Source organism: Echeneis naucrates, chromosome 7 (genome assembly GCF_900963305.1).
Source record: "Echeneis naucrates chromosome 7, fEcheNa1.1, whole genome shotgun sequence".
In the NCBI taxonomy this organism is placed as follows: Eukaryota; Metazoa; Chordata; class Actinopteri; order Carangiformes; family Echeneidae; genus Echeneis; species Echeneis naucrates.
The window spans coordinates 14,202,559-14,226,049 of NC_042517.1; the positions used below are offsets into that span (position 1 = coordinate 14,202,559).

The 23,491-nt window shown below is 42.9% G+C and overlaps 1 protein-coding gene across 2 annotated transcripts in view; it reads right to left on the bottom strand.

Moving 5' to 3' along the window:
* The window catches only part of nav1a (neuron navigator 1a), a 75,007-nt gene that overhangs the window by 41,088 nt on the left and 10,428 nt on the right, over positions 1–23,491 (bottom strand). For both annotated transcript variants that reach the window (XM_029505702.1, XM_029505701.1), the window contains exons 4-6: positions 19,000–19,824; positions 7,346–7,448; positions 5,511–5,837 (exon numbers count right to left, since the gene is read on the bottom strand). In XM_029505702.1, the coding sequence (XP_029361562.1) occupies positions 5,511–5,837; positions 7,346–7,448; positions 19,000–19,824 (1,255 nt within the window). The remainder of the gene's footprint in view (positions 1–5,510; positions 5,838–7,345; positions 7,449–18,999; positions 19,825–23,491) is intronic.

Genomic DNA, 23,491 nt, shown 5'->3' on the forward strand with positions numbered 1-23,491 from the left:
GCCTTGTAGACAAACTAATTGCTGATCAGCACATCATCAGTCCTGATCTTCAACAACACATTGTTGTTTGCAATACTTCATTGTACGCTTTTCCAGCAATCCTGCATCAAGCATGTGAGCATCAAGATTTGTTGCTGGCCCAATTCTCAGACGAGAGTGCCACTGAATTGTCTCCTCTATTATTTATTGGTTATGATGCCTTTGTAATGACAATCTTTGTAGCTGTACTTTATCGACTTTCAACCAGAGCATCACCACCAGAGCTGATTTGTTACACACTGCTCTGAAGTGAAAGTGGTAAGAGTGAGTAGGGACCGATGACTGCAGTTGTCCAATTTACAGTACATATCCTTGCACTGAGAAACACACAGGTAAGTGCTTCCTGATTTGGCAAACTGGCACAGAAGGAAACTGCAAGCAGCGAACCTCTACAGACTGTCCGGGAAGAAAACCCTCGGTCAAAACAACTGCACAGAACGGCTTTATTAAACTCAGCCACAGAACGCGAAGCCTGATGAATATTCACAGCACATTCTTTGGTCATGGTGGATGGAAACCAAAATAAATTTGTTTAGATCAGACGGAGCTCAACGTGGGCCTGGCAAGGACGGCAACAGTGACTGCATAGTGCTCACTGTGACCATTTCTAGACGGCAAATATTAGTTAAAAAAGAGGAACAAATGCAGTAAAGAGCAGGCAAAAATATTAATCTGTGCGCAATAGAGTATATTTGTGTAAGACCTCCATTATTCTTACCAAAATAAAAATAAATAATAAGAAAAGTTCTTACTAATGAAGGGTGTGCTGACTTCTGTCCCTATTAAAGTTGGTTCTTTAATTGGGACAAAAATCTCCAAAATAGTGTGTCGCTGAAATGTTTCTGTTTTCCAAATTAACTGACTTCCTTCCTCTTGAGCTTTGCCTGAAAACAAACAATATTATATTACGTGAACAGGATTTGTAGTAATTTGACATTTTACTGGCCAGGTAGCTCCCTAACGGTAAGTCATATTCTAAATTCAAGGTAATTTTGTTTTGCTACTAATAAAAAAAATCAACAAGTAGGCCTGTGAAATGTTTTTGATTTGTCCTCATGTGGATTGGATAGTCCTGCATTTTCAACTGCTCTGGGGAAGGAAACTAACGCTCATCTGTGATTTCTCTGTAACAGCTGTTTTCTGTACTCTTATCCTGAGAGTAACTACATACATGTTTCATCTCACTGACACATTGAAAGGCTATTGTTTTTGACGGAAGAATGTAATCTGTATTTTACGGGTTATAGGAAATTTATGGACGTCTTTGTCTTCCGTATATCTTAAAAAAAAAAAAAAAATCAATTTTCTCTACTTTTACTTCTTCCAACCACCATATCAAAAGCATATTTTCATCACAGCTCGTGACTGTACTGTGACTGTAGCCACATAGGGAGAAAGTGCTGTGTTGATCTTTTGGGAGGGGGTCTGTAACTGCATCCCAGAATGAGTCACATGTGTAAATCTGGCTCACAGCAAGAGGAAAGCCCTGGGTGTGTCCATTGAGGATCACATCAAGAGGTGTGTGTGTGTGTGTGTGTGTGTGTGTGTGTGTGTGTGTGTGTGTGTGCGTGTGTGAGAACCACTTTAGTAGAGAGAGTGAGGGAGTGAGTGAGCGGATCCATCACCTGTAACATAGATCAGATCCAGATGTGGGGAGGAGGAATTCATTAATCAGATGCGTCAGGCAGATTAGACTCTTAGACTCTTGTGTGTATATGTGATGTTCTAGTATTTGGCCAGTAGATGGGGTCAGAGTACAGCATGATTGAGCCCTCAGAAACACACACACACACACACACACACACACACACACACACACACACACACACACACACACACACACACACACACACACACACACAACCAGGACTGACAAAGAGTAGGTGTCTAAAACTCCTGGAACACTAGAGATAAGGTTTAGAGGTAATGACATGGTCTACTACATCCAATCGGAGGTGCTTAACCACTGATGTGGTTGCACAGCTATCAGGGTCTGAATTAGGTCAAATCATTTGTGGCAGATACATTTTTTGTTGTTTACAAAATATATAACTTCCCTTTTATAAAGTTCCTCTTTCAGTTCCTCATACTGACTACCAGTCTAAAGCTTAGAGCAACCAGCTCAGTTTTGCTTTTGCAGAAAGCCCCGTCTGTCTGTCTGCGTGTGTTTGAGTCCTGTGCTACAATAATGTTTTCATAATTCAGACGATTAGTGCAGTGAAGCAGTTTGTCTCACAGCGTAACCATAGAGACTGCGCGTTTACTGATGGGAGGTCGTTCCTCTATCCAGAAACAAAAGCGTCTGCGCCCAGCAGGGCAGAAAACGAGCCAAAAGCCACATGCTCACCCAATCACCGACACGTGTGTATGTGCATGTTGAGCCCATTATCATGACTCAACAACAACACTGGCAATCAATACTGTCCATCAAGCCTGAGATTAGGCACCGAGTGTATGCAGACTTTGGCTCCTTATGTATTTTCATACAGTTAACAGTGCTACAAAGACAGCGTGCTGATCTCAGCAGAGAAACACATTTGAAAATGAAGAGTATTTAATCATTGTGCTTTGTGGTGTTAATGCTTTCCTAATTGGCGGATTTCCTGCTTTTCTCTGTTATGAGAACACAAATATATTGTTTGTGCCAATCGCAGGCATCAAACCCTTGGTTAATAATAGGAAGGTTTCTGTGGGTGTGACATAGATGTAATTTTAACTTATGGTGACTCCCAATGGATGCAAATGTGTCTTTCAGAAACATTAGAATATTTGTCAAACCTCTGCCCTTACAGAACAAAATCTCATTATAATTTGTGTGTATATATATGTGTTTGTGTGTGTGTGTGTGTGTGGGTGGATGCGCTACAGGGAGGGTTTTGGTTCCACAAGGAAGTGAGCTCTTACAGACAGGCAGAGGCCCAGGTTAGAGGAGCACAGGAAACAGAGAGCTGATATAAGGGCTCCTGACTCAGTTCGTATGCATGCGTATGTGTGTATGTGTGTAAGTGTATAGCATCTGTGTGTCAGGCAGGTCATGGCAATGAGAATGTGATTCACGTTTATACAACACAACTCAGGTGAGTCACAATGAGTCCCATGATGAGTCAAATCCTCCTCATCCATATGTTAATGACCAGCCTGTATTGATGTTGTTGTTTCCTCTCTGTATAACAGAACAAAGAGAGAAGTGAGCTACATAACCCAAACAAAGAACATGTGTGCATTTCTGATGTATAATTTATGTGGGGAAATCCTCCGTATTATATATGCTGGGGTGAGACTGCGTAGCGCAGTGTGCCCTCTGTATGACAGGGGTGGTGCCTCCATGTATAATGGATGAGAAAGTGTAATAAATTACGAGATAAGTGAGAGTAATCCAGCATGGGGTGACTTCAAGTTAACAGGGTGGCAAGAGAGCAGCGACAAATGGGGAGACAGCAGCACCAGCCTGCCCTCATGTGGACGTATCTATCTGAAGCGCCACAAACTAAGATAAATGATTTGATTTATCACAATAAAATGTCTATGTTCAAGCTTCTAAAATAATAATAATATTATAATTGTTTCCAATAAAAAAGATAAAATAAAATAAACAACTTGGAAATGTTACTGAGGAGCTTCAGTCATTTTATAGACCAAACTATTGACACATATTGTTGAAAAATTAAATTACAACGAGTACCTGAATGATGAATTAGCCAGACAGGCATAATATGCAGTATTGGCATATTGCAGATACAGTCATCTAACGCACGACCAGAAAGTGTCTTTGACTATTCCACCTCTTTTACAAACCTGTACCTTGAGCAGCATTAAAGGATCACAAACAAAGTGAATTTTACCATCTCTTATCATTCGCCAATTAATTCAGTGATAATTTTATCTCAAAGAGAAACATCAGATGTAACGTCCTTTCTTTTTAACCCTTTACAAGCTTGAATTTAGCTCTATCATCTCTCAATACTTTTCCTTAAACTTTCCAACAAATGTTGCATTTTGGTTAAGTCCTCACACAGAGAACAACATAAACCTGTATAACCAGTAATTGAGGGTCATAACAAGATCCACTGTAAACCAACAGGGACCCAAACTGTGTTGCAATTGATTTCCTGGTGACTGGGGTGCATTTTTGTGGTTGCTGTGGCGATGTCAAGCTGTGTCAGCAATGGGATTTTTTTCTTTACGTATGGTTGGACGATTTCTTCAGCTTACACACACACACACACACACACACACACACACACAAATACATTAACACACATACACACGCACACAGCTAGAATCATACTTGAAGATGATGAGATAATATGTTTTTCCTTCACTATGCCCAGAGCTGGTCAGTGAAACATGATGCTGTGTGTACAACTGATTTAAAATTGTTGTCATAACTTTTCATTTTGGGACAAGAGCTGCAAGTTACCAAAGTCCAGTGAATACAACTCCGGCTAAACTCGTTCTTTGATAGACCCTCTAAACTTACTTGAATCTACTAATGAGGAACTTCTTGAAGGCAGTCAGAAGGTAATGTGCTGTTTTGCTGAAAGATTCACGGAGGCTGAGGGATTTAAAGTAATCAACAATTGGACCTCTGACAACAGTTGCCCGCAGGATCTCTCAAAATAGCCATCTTTTTTAGCCAGTCACCATCAATAACATCCAGACGGAACAGAAAGCACAAATGAGACTCTACTACTGCACCAATGAAGGTAACAGACACGGTTCTTGTTAAGATGAGACTGGCTGTCGCCTGCTGTGATGTGTGAACTGAACAGAGTCAGAAATGATACATTAGAAGATGTAGCAATCACAGCAGAGAACTGTTTCAAAGACAGACCCCGCCAGGTTAACACTACTAATCTACACAACGCAACTTACTACGCAACTCAACAACTCTTGTTCTGTTTTCTGATATGAGCTCAACTCTAAAACTTTTGATCCAAGGAAACCATGGGTTATTTAAAAAAAAAAAAAAAAAAAAAGCTAATTCTGACCTTGAGAACTTTGACTGATTGCATATTGGCTGGATGAAATGAATTACCCCATTTTCCAAAGACATCTGCCTTCTAGCTCTGCCAGGGGGCTCTAGTGAGCCAACGCTGTGAGGGGCCCTCCATGGAAGCAGGTTTGCAGCTGAATATGAGAGGATGATCTCTGCGAGGGGGCTTGATGATGATGACATCATGCCATGACTCTGCCAGAGGGCTGTTTTCTGACTATGGAAGAGCCAGCTGCATCAGGGGGGCTACAGCTGCCAGTGGTAAAGCAGACACTATGAGGAGGGCTTATGATGCATTGCAGACGGGCTGATCAAGGTTGTTTTTGTGCTGGTAAATCACTGGCTGTAAGCCTGACTGCAGCTGTGGGACTGTAACGGTTGGCAGGTGGCAGGCCTCACCTTACCAGCTTGCAGACCCCAGAATCGTGTATTCAGGGAAAGGGGGTTAAAACACACCATTTTCAGATGAACTTACCCATTCCCCAGATCCTCGATATCATCATCCTCCTCATCATCTTCGTTCGGGCTCTTCCCACCAAGGTCGCTGTCACTGAGATAATCTACCTTAAGCAAGGACGGATCTGAGTCATCCAGGTTTTCGATGAGGTGAATACGAGAGGTGTGGCTGATCCGGAGGGGAATGTCCGTTTGGGTGTTCCCTGTTGAAGGAGCATCACCAGCCTGTAGACGGGGGCTGGCTTGACCTTGGCGCCATGACAATGGAGAGGAGCGATTTGAGAGACTGGAGACGGAGAAGGCAGCAGCTTCATCACTATCATAGGCCATGGTCCCCTCCACGCAGCTATGGAATATAAAGAATACATGATTTAGGATTTCAATGTACATTTACAATGATGAGCTGCCCTTAAGAACTGAGAAGGAAAGACATGGGCAAAATTTTCACAGACAGGAAGTCAATGTCCATTCTTAATTTACCTTTTTTTCCTTCATAAATGTTAGGATCAGATTCTTTTATCTTTCAGTTATCCAATCATTTATCCCCCTCTTAGAGGGGCCCCTATGAAAAAGCCTTACTCTGATTTTAAGAAGGATCTGGGATTCGTTGTTATCTGGCTGACTGTGTACGTGTGTGTATACTTGGACATGTACATATAAAAGTAATAATTGTGCATTCAATTGTGCCTGTATGTTTTTTGTGCTGTCACTTTCATGTGACTCAGTAACAACAGAATCACATGCATGGATTGTGTTAAAGCAGCAAAGCACATCACTGCTTAATGTCTGGGCTGCGAATGGAGAGAATTAACAAATTAAGAGTAGCTGGCTCTCAAACTGTGTGACCGTACGTGCATTTGCTCACTACATTAACATTAATCTTGTCTTCAGGATAGAGAATCATCTTCTCAAAACCTGTCAATAGAAACATTTTAAAATGAAATGCTTAGCTGCGAACATAAAACAGGAAGGAGGCGGAGTGAGGATGGAATTAAGGAGTCTACCCGTCTTATTAGAATGGATTTTCAGTGTTTCTGCTTGTATACATGTATATTTACACACAAACACACACATACACACACACGCACGCACACACGCATGTATGCAAAAATACATACATATACATTTCTAACCCTAAACATATTTCACAGGAAATATGACATCTTTTTTGCACAGGAAAACTTCAGTACACGGGCCTCAAAGCCAAAATTGTCCTCTGAGACAGCGGGAAATGATTCAAGGTTATTGCCATACGATAAAAGTATGAATGGCAAAGGAAATGGATTTCAGCAGGGAACCATCTGCTCTTCATGTAGGGAGCTCCCACTGAGGGACAGACAGAGGATATATGACGGGAGACACATAGACAGACAGAGGGGAAGCGGTCAAGGACAGAACCTGAAGACGTGCTGGACACAACTGAACTCAGTCAATGACCGACAGGAAGCAGCGGAAGGGAGAGCACACGCCCCCATGCACTTGCACACAATTAATCTGAGCATTATTGCCTGCCTTGTTGTGTGTATGAATATGAGTTGTGAGTGTGCATTGGCAGGCTCGGCTTTGAACTCAGCTTTGAGCTAATCCTGCTTCAGTTCTGTATTAACCAACGCTGAGGGAGAGCAGAATCGGCAGAAAACAACAGACTAACGGCTACTGGTCCATCAGGAATACTGATACTGATCTGAGACAGACAAACAGGCAGTTAAAAACCACACCCCAACACCCTGTTAACAACTGCTGTTGCTTGATTTTTTTGTTTGTTGATTTTAAATAAACTTATTTGCCTTTTGTTTCTGTTCAAGGTGTCTTTTTAGTGTGTGTGTGCGTGTGTGTGTCATGTGTATGACTGACCTGTGGCTAAGCTGCACCCCTCTTAGGCTGGTCATGGTTTCCTCCAGGTTCTGTCGAAGGTCCAGAACGTTTTGCACGGTTCTCTTCCTCTGGGACTCTGGGTCTGTATAGGTTCACACACACACACACACACACACACACACACACACACACACACATATATATAAGGATATTAAAAAAAAAAACCCAAACAAACAAACAAAAAAAACAGTGCCTGTTCCAACATCTACATATATTCACAATATAGACACGCAGAGTTAAAAGTTGCAAACACACTATGAACAATTATTAATTACAAAATTAAGATCTGGGGTGTTTCCAGAATGCTCAAAACTCAGACAGACAATACAGATAATCATTTGATATTATGGTAATAATATAATATTCAGTCTGCGCAGCCACTGGCAAAAATCTGGGATTATATCTAATCCTATAATGTGAGCCTGAAATATAAATCTACAACAGAGGGAAAATGGTACAACTAGAAGATCTCAGAAAGAACAGGCACGTCAGAAGTAACAGCAACCAAACTGCACTTGTTTTGCAGATGGCAGTGAAGCAAAACTAATTAAATATGATGGCAGTCAGACCGGCAGAAAAGTCCTTTAAGACCATATAGGTCGCATCACTTCTCTGTCTGTCTGGATGCCTCCTTTCTAACCACCCTCAGTCCCAACGTCCTGGTGCCTGATCTCTGAACTCCGCCCTTTCACCCCTCAGCTGCTCAGTGGCAGTATAAAGCAAAAATCTTTGTCACTTAAACCCATCAAGGGATACACTGGAATTTGTCTCACCCCTTCGTAATATACTATAATCTACTAAGATTTGGCTACTTAAAGTCCTACAGGGCCATCCAGCCACTCTGCTGTGTGTTTTAAGACTGCTCCCCTGGAGGCTTAGACGACTGGCGACAATAAAAGAAAATACGATTATATAATCTCTCTTGAGCTACCCAATGCCATAAACATTTTATCTACAATGTGCCATGCCATAGAGACTGTATGCATATTTAGGAATGGTTTTAATCGCAGTTCATTTCAAATTGCTCTCAATTTTGTTGTTCCAAACATTGCATTTTTCTAAGCTTTAAGATCATAGGGTGTGAGCCATGACTCAGATCTCATACTGAGAGCAGAATCACATCCACACACCAAATAAACTAACACATTTAGGCAGTGTGCTCATCAACACACCTAAATTGCATCACATGACCTCGACCCCTCGCCTCCTGGTGTGTATTTAAGTGTGAAGGGAGATGATGATGATGAAACAGTGATGGTGCTAAAATGCAAGAGAGTCACCAGGTCTATTGGTCACATGATGTAAATGTATGTGGTATGTGGTGACCTGAGCAGCATGGTGGCACAGTGGTTAACTGGTGGGGGCAATTGCTTAGTTGGCAACAAGTGGGCTACAACAAGGAACGGCGATTAGAATAGATGAGACAACGGACCCCCAGAGACTAGATGAGATGAGAGACTGGACTCCTCTCCAGAAACCGGACCCCGGTCTTTTTTTTTTTTCAGAATAAAAAGCAACATATCTGTCGGGGAAATGCTCCAAAGGGGTCACTAATAATGCCCCCCCCCCCATTAACAAATTAATGCAAGCAGTCAAACCAGAGTCACTCAAAGAGGTTGACTATCATGTACTTCAATGGAGATGTCAGTAATCGGTGGAAAACCAAAGAGCATGGGGAGAGAAGAAATTAAAAAGTTTACAGTGGATTTGATATTTCCACCAAAGTTGTGGGACGTCTGTTTTGTTGTTTTATTGTTATGTTTTTGCTTAAATGTGTGAAAGCATTAAAGTTTTCAGGAAGATCTCAATTGAATCCCAATTTCCTCCTTGTTTCGGTGCTTACCACGCAGGTGTATGTCGCAGAACAGGCTCTGTGGTGACGTTAGGACGTCCTGCATACAGGCAGACAGTCTGCAGATTTTTTTTATTTTATTTATTTATTTATTTATTTTTAGCAATTTTGGGATATTTTCAATTGATTCTGAATTGTTGTAAATGAGAGTCATGATTCTTATATTAAAATTATAATAATTATTATTTTTTTGGCACACCCCTAGTAGACCATGTATCTGCTTTGTATGTGCTCTAATTATGCAGTACTTCTAGCACTGCTGAAGAATTTTAAATTGTGTTGAATAATCAAGATATATAAAAAAAAAAAATAAGAAATCTAAAACCCATAACAACACATGCAGATACACAGGCCCTGTTCAAGACCATGCCGCCACTGAATCAGTCCAGCTGGCTAGTGAAGAGGTGAAGGAGGAGAGGTCATTCTAATGAGCGAGGGCGGCAAATCATCAGCTGCCAGAGGTGTCAGTCTCAACAACAGCTGCAGACTAAACACAGTTTTCACATACACATATATCTACATACAAAGTGGCATGGTGTACACGCACACGCACGATAATACGATTTATAGCACTGGACTGATTTGTCCAAAACAAAATGGCCACAAAGACAATTGATTGATTGTCCCTGGGGACAGAGAGCTAGATGGAGAGATGATGAAGTTACTCTGATCCACCCCTGTCCTGCTCCTGCTCACATACACAGACACACACAGACAGACATTGCAAATCTTTCATAAAAATATGGTTGAAAAGAGCTCTTTGCTCTGCAGAAGGTGCTCATATTTAAAGTAGAAGTGTGATGTCTGGAAAATCAATCCGTGCAGAGACACGTTTCTGCATTAGATTTTCGATTTTCATTACCTAATTGAACAAAGGTGCAGTTGGAACAAAAGCCCCATCCAACGTGTAAACACAGACAGTCTGATACACACTATAGACACATGCAGGCTTTAATTGGGCGATTTAAATGACTCTAAATGGGAGCTTTGTTTAACAATGGCGTCAAATTGATTAGATACGGTCTGCATGTCACTGAGTGTGTGCGCGTGAGTACGCGTCTGTAAAAGACTTCCTGTCCCGCCTCTGCCTTGGCCCTGGTTGTCCCAGCTGGTATGGAGAGAGGGGGTAGCAGTGGTGCTGTGGGAATTAGGGATGTAAATACCCCTGTCAGCCCTGGCAGCTCTCCAGGGGTACAGATAAATTACACTCATCTGGTTTAAAATGAGCGTGTGTGCACTGCACATGCGTGTCGGGTCGGAGGCTCCACCTGCTTCTTCCAAATGCACTGGTGAACACGCACTCCAGCTCTGAAGAGACCGTGAAACCAGTTGAGAAGCCTTTCATAATGGCCCACTCAGACTCTTGAAATGAAAGTCAGCAACTTAGCATGAGAGTGTTATTGTAAGTGCATGTATGCTCTGCATATGCACGACACTCCCTGGATCCTAAGCCAGGAAGAACAGCCAAAAGAAACTGGAGGACAGAGTTCAAAGAAACAAGTGGAAAGTTGTGTAAAGTGAGTGTAAAGGACAAAGGTAAAACAGCCTTTCGCTTTGTCGTATTCAGCCACCACACCGAGTTCACAGATGGCCAGACTGTGAAAATGTACAATGGTTACACAGAAAAGCACTGCCTCGCCTCTTAATGTGGGTTTGGTCTTGTCTCAAGCCCATTAAACAGATTTACTGATCTTTGAATCAGCAGCAAAGTTAAAAAGCTCCACTTTGAATCCTAAGAGCAAAAGCTCCGGCAGAAGTTCATACAGTGCTCCAAAGCAGGAAATAATTAATCTAAGAATTTCTAAGATTACTCATGATTTTGTGATGTGAGTTCTGTGGCATTTTGCAGTGTCCCTAACGCTAACCCTAACCCAGAAACACATGTCTGAATTTTTTTTCTATTGATTGATTACAACCAACTCTGTGTATGACTGGTTATGGATACTTTTCCTCTTCATAGATAATAATCATTACAAATGCATCAGAAGAGAAGACATCTGATGGTTGGCAGAGAGAGAAAGTGCTTCCTCTCTCGGTTCACTTAACTCTCCTCTCCATTAGAAAGAACCAAACTCCCCAAAGATATACTTAATGGCTCTGTCGTTGCAGGAGCAATTTGCCATTGTATCTGTACGTGTGCGTTTGTGTAGTAATGTCACATCCTTATTTGACAGTGTTCTGTGTTGTGACTGTAAAGGTGTATTCACGCATCATCCCACACATGAAGGTGTGTGAGGCTCTTGCTGGTGCATGTCCACCAGCAGGGGCCTCAGTTTTGTGAGGATACAAATGAAGGTTTGATTAATGGCTCCTGTTTCTATTCTTTCTTTCCTTCCCTCCGGAGTTCATTTGTCCCTGTCCTGTCCACGTAGGCACACATATGTTAGAGTTGCTGTAACCCCCCTCAGGCTACAGAAGCCTTATCACAAGATAAATGGGTGGAGTGAACATCACTGGATTCTACACTGTAAAACATTTGAACCACAAGCGATGCCTCTTAAGTCTCCAAAATAGTCATATCCTTCCAAAGTGTTGCAAAGGCAATAATTACAGCATTCCTGACAAGTGATTTGACCAATCGCACAAACAGGATGTTTTTCCTATTTTTTTCTTAATGTATGGAGACAAAGACCAGCTATATACCAGTCACACCAGTTACTGTGTTACCAAGATTGTTCATGATGTTTTATTTTGTCGGACATGCCCGGTCTCATTCTCTCATGCCTTAGTTTCTTTCTTTCCGTTTTTGCTGAGCCCTCTGTTGACCTCAGACAGTTTGCACAACAGGAAGTATTACAACATGCATTCGTTCCTGCACATCTGGACACTGTGGACAAACATGCGCTAATACTGCAAATGTCCATCCACCCATTTGCACAAAAACACACACACGCAACACAGTTCATCTATTTCACCAGGATGTTGCAACAGGATATTAGAGCCTTGAAAGATCATATCTGATGTGAGGCACGAATGGCGAATGAGTGCATCCAAGCACAATGCTGTGTCTGGGTACAGCAACTTTGAGCAGTTGTTTGTTTAAATTCTACAACTTACGCCGCAGAAGGGTGAGCTGAAGGCGCTAAAATCCATTCGAAAGTGGAGTTAAGAAACTGGCAAACTGCTACAAATAGAGCCAAGGTATTCTGTGCAATATCCAGGGCAGAATTAAAATCTGTGATTGTCACTTTCTTATCACCTCAGCTGCGATCTCCTTTCCTCAAGAACCTTGGCTGTCTGAAAGTTGACCAAAACACAGATATACACACAAAAAAACCTGCCAGATTTCCTTAACCACAGCTCAATCTGCTTAGAAGCCAGAGCGTTATCTGCTTAGAGAGAAGAGAAATCAAACGAACGTCTCACTTCTAGCTGTGATGATTAGACTGCAAACCTCAAAGAGGTGTGTGTTTGTGTTTGTGTAAATGTGCGTGTCTATTCCACTGAGCCATGCAGCACTGAATGAGATTAAATATTCCAGGGGTTTTCAGAGTAAAGAGATGAAGGAAGGGACATGCAATAAAGGGCCACTGGTTCAGACTCAAACCCAGGCCACTGGGCTTTTGGTACACACAGTCTTTATGGTACGCACTACACCATGTAGGCCCAACCTAAGACACAAACACTGCATTTAAGTCAAACATAGTATGAAAGTGAGGTTGTCATTACCTGCAGGAAGAACACAAGCACCCAATTTAACTGGTGTGTGTGTCTATGTGGCATTATGAAATAGCAAATTTTTCCGTTCTATCTCTTGTGCTTCTTGCACTTGAAACTTTCAGCTTCAATCTAAATCTGTATCCATCTAAATATTGAGCGTGCCACGCACACATTTATGCAAGTACACAGCCGCACAGTTAGACGCATACTAAATAAACCCAGCAACGAGCCAAGGCAGACCACAATGTGTGGCAATGTTTGGGTTTATTTTTGTTCAAGAGATCTTGTTTCCTGTGGAACTGTGTTTTATGATGTGCTAAAACACAGCAGCAGCTCCCCTCTCACATGTCATACAGTCTGCCCGCTCTGGGTGAGTTGGTCAGCATGAATCTTCACCAGGAAAATACATCACAGTGAAGCACATGGACAGAATCAAAGAGTTAGATAGATTTGTTTTTCAAATTTGAAAACATGACTAAGATAGTATTTTGTGATTTCCAAACGAGACATCTTCAATGCCTTGTTTTGTCAGTGAAAATCCAAACAGCAAAGAACATACACCAAACTTCAGACAGAGAAAATGTTTCCAATCTGTCCCAAAGTTCTTCCCTTGTCCAGACCCCACCCTGACACCTAGTTTGGTACAAGTCGGTTCAGCATTTTTTTGTTTTTCTATAAAATATGATAGACATATATCAAAAACTCACATAAAGCTGTTAAATGACACAACAACCTGATATCTTCAAGAAACTTTAAATATAATAAGTTGTTAAACTTGCAGGCAAAATGAAACAACCCCACATAATATGTGATAGCTATACATGTCACTGACTAGCCATCATATCCAAGAGTGCTGGATATTTATAGTTCAATAAAAGGTATCAGAAGAGATCACAAGCTGTTCCCAGGTAACATCCGTTTGCTTCTTTAGCTCCGGCCTACACCACTGACACAGCCTTCATATTATCCCTGGTGCAGGCTAACCAAAATACTGTCATAAGACTCAGTCAGAAGAATGGTGTATGTGTTTGTGACTGGTACTGTTTCTTTAGAGTACATATCCACAAGATGCACAAAGTTCTTTTAGTGACAATGAATTCTTTTATGTGACACGTCACCAGAGAAAAGCATAAACAGAACAGAAATAAGTCTGTCTTTATCACAAGATGGCCTGAATAAAACTCCCTCTGTCTTATCAACCCTCCTCTGCCACACACAGATGGTCATGAAAATAAGCAATTTTATCAGATCATACTGTAGTTTTATTACTCAATCAAACATAGGCCACATTTCTGTCATTAGCTGGTTATATTGGGGGAAAAAAACAACAACCTATGAACACAGTTAGAATGTGTATGACCGTCATCACATCATTTCCTTATCCATCTTCTCGATCCTATCATCATATTTGAGCTAAGTACTTGCCTGGTTTTTTCATCCTGTAACAATTTAATGGTAATTTTCCTGTGACACATTGGAGGTAAGTGTAAGTGAGTGCTCCAGTGACATCAATAAACACTTAAATCTTTCAAACATCAATACAAACATCAAAGAACTATACAGCCCTGGTGTCATAGTGATTGCTGGAAAATGAACAGACGATATTATAAATGGTATAATTACATGACTTGCTTGTTTTTAGTGATAAGCAAAGTGTGTGTGTGTGTGTATGTGTTGTGTCAGAGCTGATGGGACAAAATCAGAGTAGTAATATGATTTAGGAGGGGGATGGCAGGAAGCAGAGCACTAATGCAGTGGCCCCTGCATTAAGTCCTTAGAGACTGACCACAAAGCACTGTAAGCGCACACACACAACCATAGAGAAAAATGCATCCTTATCCATGCAATCATATGCGCAAGCACTCTTTCTATCCATGAATGCTTCCAGTTACAACATCCCTGTCACACTAAAAAGGTGCCCTCTGTCCTCCTCCTGAAACAACTTGCACCAGAAATATCCTCTCTGCTGTCTGACGGGTGACAGAATACTGCTACACGTCAACTCGCATCAGAGTTGAAAGAGAGGAAGGGGGCGACGGGGAGAGGAAGGCAGAGCATGAGAAAAAATTGGAGGGATGCTTGCGCTCCTCGGGTGTTTGCGTTTAGTCGGCTGGTCACAACTTCTTGGATGGGAGGACAACTGAATCCTTCAGTCAGCGAAGCTCAGGGTAGAACCCGGTGCTCTGTCTAAGCCTGCATCACAATGGAGACTCAGCACTATGATCACAATGCTGCCACGTGGTTAGAAGTGGATATCAATGACTGAATGTGGCACACGCTGGATGTGCATGTGGTAAAACTGCATTAAATTAAAACTGCAGAGCTTTATTGTTGTTTCCTGCAGTGCTGTTCAGTTCTCTTGAACAGACTGGTGTTTGTGCCTGTGTTTGCCTGTGACTTCTTTTTAAGGCTTTGTTGAGTCCTCTGTAGCGTGTATTGTTCCACAGACAGTTGACGAGGAGGCAGGAAAAACCATCAGCCTCATGAACAAGCCCACAAAAACACAATTTTTTGGCTCTTTTCAACTGAAACTTCATCATCATCGTTACGTGCAACACATTCCCCGATTTCCACGTTCACCAAAACCAAAAGCCACACAACAGCTCCAATCTTCTAACCTAAATCTATATTCTCTATCTGATCCTTCATAAAGTAAAATTCCCTAAATACCAAATCTCAATCCAGACAGATGTCCTTTTGCCTTTAATCTGTAATTCATTTTAGGATTGGTGGCCTTTTCTGGGGTGATAGATCTGTGATTAGTGAAATGGGGGCTGAATCTTCTCATTATCTTTATGCAAGGCCTAATCTGGATGCTTGATGGTGTCTTTAGACTGGATCCTCTCTAAACCATGCCCCATGCTGGGAAGGGCCACTGCTTTAGGGTATCTTAACTTCTCACACACACACCTCATTACGGGTCCTGGATGGAAGAGGAAGGTCCCATTGGTGACATCTGGGGTTCGGTGCTGCCTGTACAGTAGATACTTAACAAGGTGCCTTTTAGGTTCAGAGTTTTTGTGAAGTAATAATACTGCACAAAAACATTGACAACTAAATCCATCTTATAAATACAAAGCATTTAAGAGAATTACTACTGAATGTCCAAAGCTGCTGCCTGCCATTGCACAAGCCAAGTACTTCTCTAAACTAAATTAGCAAAAAGCTCTTAATCACCCAGTGGTTAAACATGTACGTCAGATTAAAGAAAAACAGATAATACTGACTCTAATCCTAAAATAAATCACCTCAGAAGATAAACATATAGGCCTAACCTTTAAGTATCCAAGATCCAAGTATTTTTCCCCCCATTCCTCTTGTGTGTGTGTGTGTGTGTGTGTGTGTGTAGCTCATGGTCTTGGGTTATAATGGTTATAATGGTGGATGCCAAGGAAGTCTAATGGGGATGCCATTAGACCTTCTTGGCATCCTCCATTATTTGTTGCCCACTGTTGCCTAAACAGGACAGTGTCACAGTGCATGCTGCTAGCTGTCATGCAAAATGACATACACAAGACACAGGCACATATTCTTCTCCCCGCAGCTAACAGCTAATATGACAACAGGCTCCAAGCACGTTAAGGCCATCATCACGATATATAATACCATGACGTTTAGGTCCACAGCATGTAGTATGCAGATGAGAGGAACATGGGACTATGTATGGAAGAGGAAGGAAGGAAGTGTAATACCAGGAATGATACATTGAACATCCATAATCTATCTTCCTGTGATGGAGCAGAAACCAATTAGCTGTAAGTCCCATCGGAAATGGAGAAGCAGATATAATAAAGGATGAGACCACAGCCGCAAGCTACAGGGCAAGTTACAATTAACCTCTCCCTAACACACATACACACAAGAGTACGCACATAAAGAACCCACACACCTGCTGTGGCGTCTCTCATCAACCCTAGGCAGGTTCTTGTAAGCTTTAATGACCCAAAGTTACATTTAGTCACCAGAGATACCATTTAGAAATGTAGGTTACTAGCTATTACCTTTAAATTATTCCAGTTTTTTGCCTCATCCCTCTTCTTTCCATCACAATGTTTAAAGGTCAATGTTCAGAAAATAATTGCAAACTGGACAGCATTGCCAATTAGCCAAATTCCATCTCTTCATTTGGTTTAAGTGGGCCAGACAGATATCTGTCAGGAAATGGTTGCAGCTCTGGACGTAATACAACAAATCTGTTCATCAAATTTAAAAGGGAGCCTCCCAGGGAATGTGCCAGGTCAGTACAAACCCATTCATCTGTACCTCATGAGGTCCCAAAAAATTAAGAGCTATTAATGACAAGATGGGAGTGATGCTCTAACAAGATAAGGACATGATGCCACTCAAATGTGTGATGGTGTGTCAAAAAGGGAGCAGCGTGATTTTTTTAGGGAACCTCACCCACAATTAAGTCTCCTTCAATTATGAAGTCCCGTCGTTTCACTTGTATCCTGGTTGTCTCAATTTTTAGAAATGCTACATTGTTTCTGTCTATTTGCTCAACCTTTCTGCCTGATGTAGGTGTGGCCTGAAACACAACAATGAGGCCTGCAGCAAGGTCACAAATGCACATAACAACCACATAAACACTCACACACATATGATGCACAGTTAGACATGCACGCAAAGCAAGGTCACACAAGCTTTGATGTGGGGCTGAGTTGCAGGTGGCAGAAGTGAGAGATATTACTTAACAGGACAAAGACAGAGCAAGGGACGATGATGGACAGAAAATGTCCATCATTATCCTCATATCAAGTCAGATACAAATGACCTGCTACACTATTCTCCTGCCTCCTCCCTAGCTCTGATGTTATCTATCCCTGCTGAGAGGGATGGAAGGATATGAGTAATAAAGAGAGAAATACGAACCCACAATGTGTGTGTGTGTGTATGAAATTAATAATGGATGACGTGTCCAGATTCGGACTGTAGTTTGACCCATTAGTCACAAACTCAAACATCCCCAATAGCTAAAACTTTGGAGAGACAATGTCCTGGTACACAAAGCCTGCCCCCTGATGTGTGTGACACTGTGTGTTGATGGAAGCGTGTGTGTGTGTGTGCGCATGCATGGTAGCACGCGAACTACCTGCCCATGCCACCACCCCCTCAGATTCCCCCCTCTCCTCCCGCACGTTGCCCCCGGTAACAGGGGGTGGCGGTAGGGAGGGTGGATAGTGACCATCTGTCAGTGGCCTGGAGATCAATTGAAATAGAGGGGAGGAGGGAGGGAAGGGGTGAGGTGGGGAGGAGGGTGGGGTGAGGGAGTGGGGCGAGGCTAAATATGTGGCCCACTGTGACCTACAGCCTGGCTCAATATGCAGCCGTTTTATTTACCGACTGAAAACACACACCCCACTAGTCCCACTCACACGGCCTTTATTAACGAATGGCTGATTTTGGCAGGAGCCAGGAGAAGCTGAGACAGCATTTCTGATATGGAACCTGCAGTTTAGTCTCCTAACTACTGCATACACAGGCACACATGTGTGGATGGCTATCTGTACTAGAACTAGCTTCCATGCTGGCAGCAGTGCAGCTATACAAGTGCGTATTAGAGAAAAGATGACACATTTATGATGCTGTAACAAGAAAATAAGGGGAATGTGTTTGATAGGTTAATCTATGTCTAGCTCACTGTGGCAGTGGGTCAGACGACATGAAGACAAAATACTCCTGCGCTAGCTGATGAATCAACAGCAAAACAAAGCCAGCCATGTGGAAATGCTTACTATATCTGAGCAAATAAATAAAACATGAATCAATTTAACACATATTAATGAAGAACATGCGACTGGCTGTAGGGAAAGAGGCGTATCACCGTTGTGTGTTGAAAAGCTCTAAGAAAAATTCTCCTGACATTATGCTCTGCTGCAACAGAGACTGAACTCATTTAAAATTCTCCGTTGATGCTGGAGCTGTAGAGCCAGCTGGAGGGAACATATTGGGTGCAGAGAAAGGAGGAAAAGACAGGAGGGGATGTTTACATTATTCAATGTCCACTGAACCAATAGGGAAGTGAACTTGGTGGCATAGTTGTATCCCATCCGAAGTATTTAAGCTTAAGCTTGAACCTGCATGGTATCATACAAAAGAAGGAAAGAAACTGTACACTCACCAAGCATTTGGCTGAAGAGTAACTGCTCCAGGTCTCCCAGAACTGTTACCACTAACTCTGGGTCCACCTTGAGAAAGCCCTTATTGTCTTCCCCTTCGACTCCTTTCTTCTCTTTCTTTTCCTCTGCTGACAGAGCTGAAGATTTCCCCTTCTCCGCTGGTTTTTTGCCATTAGTTCCAGGACTCCCAGCTCCATTTGAGGTAGCTTTGGTTGGATGGACAGCAGGGTCTGTGTCTGGAGTCTGGCCTGTTTCTGAGGTCTTGCTGATGGGCTTGACTTCCGCATAAGGTCCCCGTGGTTTACCAGGAGCAGGGATTCGACTTGGTTTCCCTCCATTACAAGTCACAGCAGGGGAGCAGAGCGGTTTGGACTTTCCCTGGAAAAGAGACTGCTCTGACTTCGAAAGGGTCCGGGACAGCGGTGGTTTTGCACTCCCAGCCTGCCCTGTTTTAGTCTGGCCTGCTTTGTTGTGGCCAGCACCTGGCCGGCCTGTATCATCATTCCACCGTGGAGACTGGTACAGGTGCAGCTTCTTCTCAGCATCAGTGAGCACAGACAAATTGTTAAGTGATCGCTGCTTCCGGAGACCAGATGAATTTGGGATCGGTATTGGAATGGATCCAGAGGATGGCCGGTACACCTTGAGCTCTGACCCAGAGGGACGTGAAGGTCCCTGTGGCAGAGCAGAGGACTTGGGTGGGGGCTTCCTAGAGGCCATGGCCTGGGCTGAAGTATCCTGGCAGGAGACAGCAGCAGACCTGAGGTCCAGCTCTCTGGGCTTAGCTGTCATGCTAATGTTAGCCACATTAGCCTCCAGCATCCCCCCTGCAGAGAGTCAAGCAACAGCATCAGTGACACACTCTGAAACACAGACTAGCAGACTGAAAGAAATGGAGGGAGAAAGAAAGGTGTAAAAACCCCAGGAGTGTCTGGCTTGTTTTCTCTCTTTGCCTCTCTGTCTCCACTGAGTCCAGACTGAGCCAGACTCCCCGCTGTGTGAGACTGTGGGTTCACTCCTCTGCTCAAAATGACGAGTGGGTTAGTAGAGTGGCAGTAGCAGTCACCCTTACTGACTGCTGGTAATCCATGGATCTGCAGATCTGTGGCTAGCATCTAGATCCAGTCCCTCACAGTGTGCTTGCAGCTTCCTGTGTCAAGCGGATGACAATTGTGCTCCTAGAACAAAATACAGCGCAGACCAGCGTCTTTCTCAGTCTCCCCCTCTGCTCCTCGCTCGCTCTGTATTCCCTCCCGCTTGCGAGGCAAGCAGCAGCCGACTGACAGGAGAAAGAGTCGCAGCAGCAACAGCAACATCCCCCTCCTCCTCTCCCTCTCTCCTCCCTCTACCTCTTGATCACTCGCTGGTTTGTGCTCTACCCCCGTCGGCTCATTCACCCTCCCTCTCCTTCTTCTTCCTCTTTCCTTCCCTCCTTCTTTCTGTTGTCTCTCACTCTCTCTCCTCCCACTGGTTGACTCATCCATCAATCGTCTCTCTCTCTCTCTCACACACACACACACACACACACACACCATAGATGCTGTGCTATGCTGCACATCAGTGAGGGTGAACATAAGGGATTGGAAAAAAAATACCAGCATCTTGTACAAATTTAGCTCTTCTCTTCTCCCCTGTGTTGCAATAATATCTCTATTTCTTACTAATATCCTTAAAAGAGTTCGCTCAATTAATCAAGAAAGAAAGAAAGAGGAAAAAAGAAAGAGAAAGAAAATTAATTTTAAGATTAGCTGTGTGTGACTCAAATGATCCTCGATGCCAAATATTGCAGCCAGAATAAAGACCCCCTGCACATCTCATCCCTCATAATCAAATTAGCTGTTCTATTCATCCATTCGCATTTGGAATTTCTTGAGTCCTAATCACAAGAGGCCCATCCGTGATTATGCTGATTCTAATTATCTGAAAACCAGCCGTGACTGCAGGATCAACTTAGGAGAGAGGAGCAGGACACACACTCACCAGTCCCAAACACATAATGGGAGAGGTCATTCTGTAATTATGCTTCAATTAGTAGCCTACAGGCCTCGAATGATCATCACACAACTCTTCCACCTGCCTCATATTACCTCACCATTCATCACCATTAGTCGTTTCTCATTTTCTCTCTTCCTTTCTTTAGTAAACCCCCTCACTTTTAATCCCCCAAATGCTAGTTTATATGGAGACACAGGCCATTAAGTTTGCAGGGTATGGATTCATCATTATTTCAATCCATCTGTCAGCACAACCACAATGATATTTCAGTGGTTTAAAACAAGCGCCCATGTGCATGTGTGGGAGTGTAAAAGAGTGTTGATGTCTATATTTATGCCCATCCTGCTCTGCGTGTCCATGAGTGTGTGCGCGTGGGTTTGTCTCTACAAGTGTGTCACATTGATAAGACACAACCAGAGGAGCCACAGCTCATGTCCAGGGATCTCGGTTAGCTCTGGCACGTTCACCTACGTCATCCCATCGCTCTGGACATCCCATTGCAATCAACACAGCAGTCAGGGAAGCTCATTCTCTTCATTATTCCCTTATTTCACCCCCATTCTGACTCCTGGTCAACTCACCAACATTGCTTCAAATATGTACAGAATCAATTCCTGTTATTCCACGTCACACAAAGTGCTTTTTAGAGATCCGATAAGAGAGACATAAACAGAGACAGAGAAATAGAACTGTGTCGTCATTTCTCATCTGCTTTTATTTCAATTAGAGGTAACCATGATGACAGGGCACAAGATGAATTTTAAGTCCATAGAAACTCATTAACAATCAATACAACTGTTTGCAGCGCAACTTGTTTTTGCGTATTAATGCATCCTGTTGGCATACTGGTCTTGTCGTTTAACTGAAGTGCATATGCACCATTAGTGCACCTCCCTTTCTCGTGTGTGCAGGCAGCAGTGCCTGCAGTTATGATGTTATCAGGCCTCAAAACTGTTAAGAGGGGTATATTCAGACGAGCAGCCTTTTGGGCTAATGCCCATTTTCTGTTAAATTTGCATAAATCGGTTGACTCGAAACCAGAGAGCAAAACAGGCAATGTTCTGTTTGCTCACATTCCACACTCAATGTTAGTAAAGTTCTCGAAAAACAGCTCATTTTTCAACAGGTACCAAATTGGCGCAAATGAAATTAAAAATGACAACGACAGGGCACATTTATTAAAAACCTTACTACCTGGCCCCCGAATAAGTGTCTTTAATACGGGAGCTGAGAGGCAGACAGAAATACACACATAATATTAGTTGTTTTATTGTGTAAAGGCTAAAGCCATTAATTAGAAGTAGCTCGCTTTCATAAAGGGCCAATGTTGAGGTGGTTATGCCACACTGAGGCCAGAGCTCTGTGGTGACATTTATGGGGGCTCTGAGGGTTGGTAGCAGGCCAGTGGGGGGGTAAGGGATGTAATTTAAGGCTAGTAGGTGCTGTACGTCAGCTCTTATACCTCCCTGATGAGGGATTAAGGTGAGTTGAATGAGAGTGACCACGCACAAGGCAGGTCTGTGTGGTGCACAGATGCACAAGGGGCAAAGAAACGCGTCACTGCCCTTAAAAGCACATAGACACACAAGGGAAGTGTGTGTTGGCAGCACACAGCTACTTGTTTGTTCCAGTACTCGTCTCTCTGGCTCCACGGTCTAATCACTTTAATACATGGCTGATGTAAACATATATTCTCTCTCTCTCTGCTTAGTCTCTTTCTCTCTCCAACCGTGTGTGCATGCACACGCACAATCACACACACACACACACACACACACACACACATAAACAGCATGGAGTCTGTGCTGGGTGTCCTGACCTGAGCAATCTGGCCTGACATCAGAGAAGCTGGCAGTATCAGAGCGTGATGAGGGCCACTGCTCAGTATTAACATACACATTCACACAAGCACACAGGCACATTCAGTGTGTGTGAGTGTGTGTCTGTGTGTGAACAAGGTTGTGGCCTAACCACAGTGGCTGAAGCCTTGGGAAATTTGCTACGATGATGGGCAAACAGTTCCAAACACACATAAAGACACTTTTTAAGCAAAGGTAAGTAAAGGTGAGTGAGACAGGTAGACAGAGATACAGCAATGAATGGATAGATTGAAATTCACAGACTGAATTAGAGAGGCAGACAGAAAGACGGGCAAATGGAGGTAGAAAACTCAGTGGAGTATATTTGCCCTAGCATCTCTAAACAGTTTGGAACAGATTCACCCCTGTAATTCTACATAGCAGCAATGTAGCCAGAAGGACACACACACAGACACTTTGTGGGGCATTATATGCATGTTTAGAAGGCAACAAGCTCTCCATCCATGAAAGGAAAAGTACTTTGAGAGAAAAGGAAAGCACTGTTGCTTTGGATGTGACAAATTGTATCAGAATGCCTGAAACTTTAAGAGGAACAGTTCCCATTTGACAAAGCAGATGGCATGCATTCTCACTTTCACCCACTCCCTGTTGTCATTCACTCTCTCTTGGTTCCTCTTGT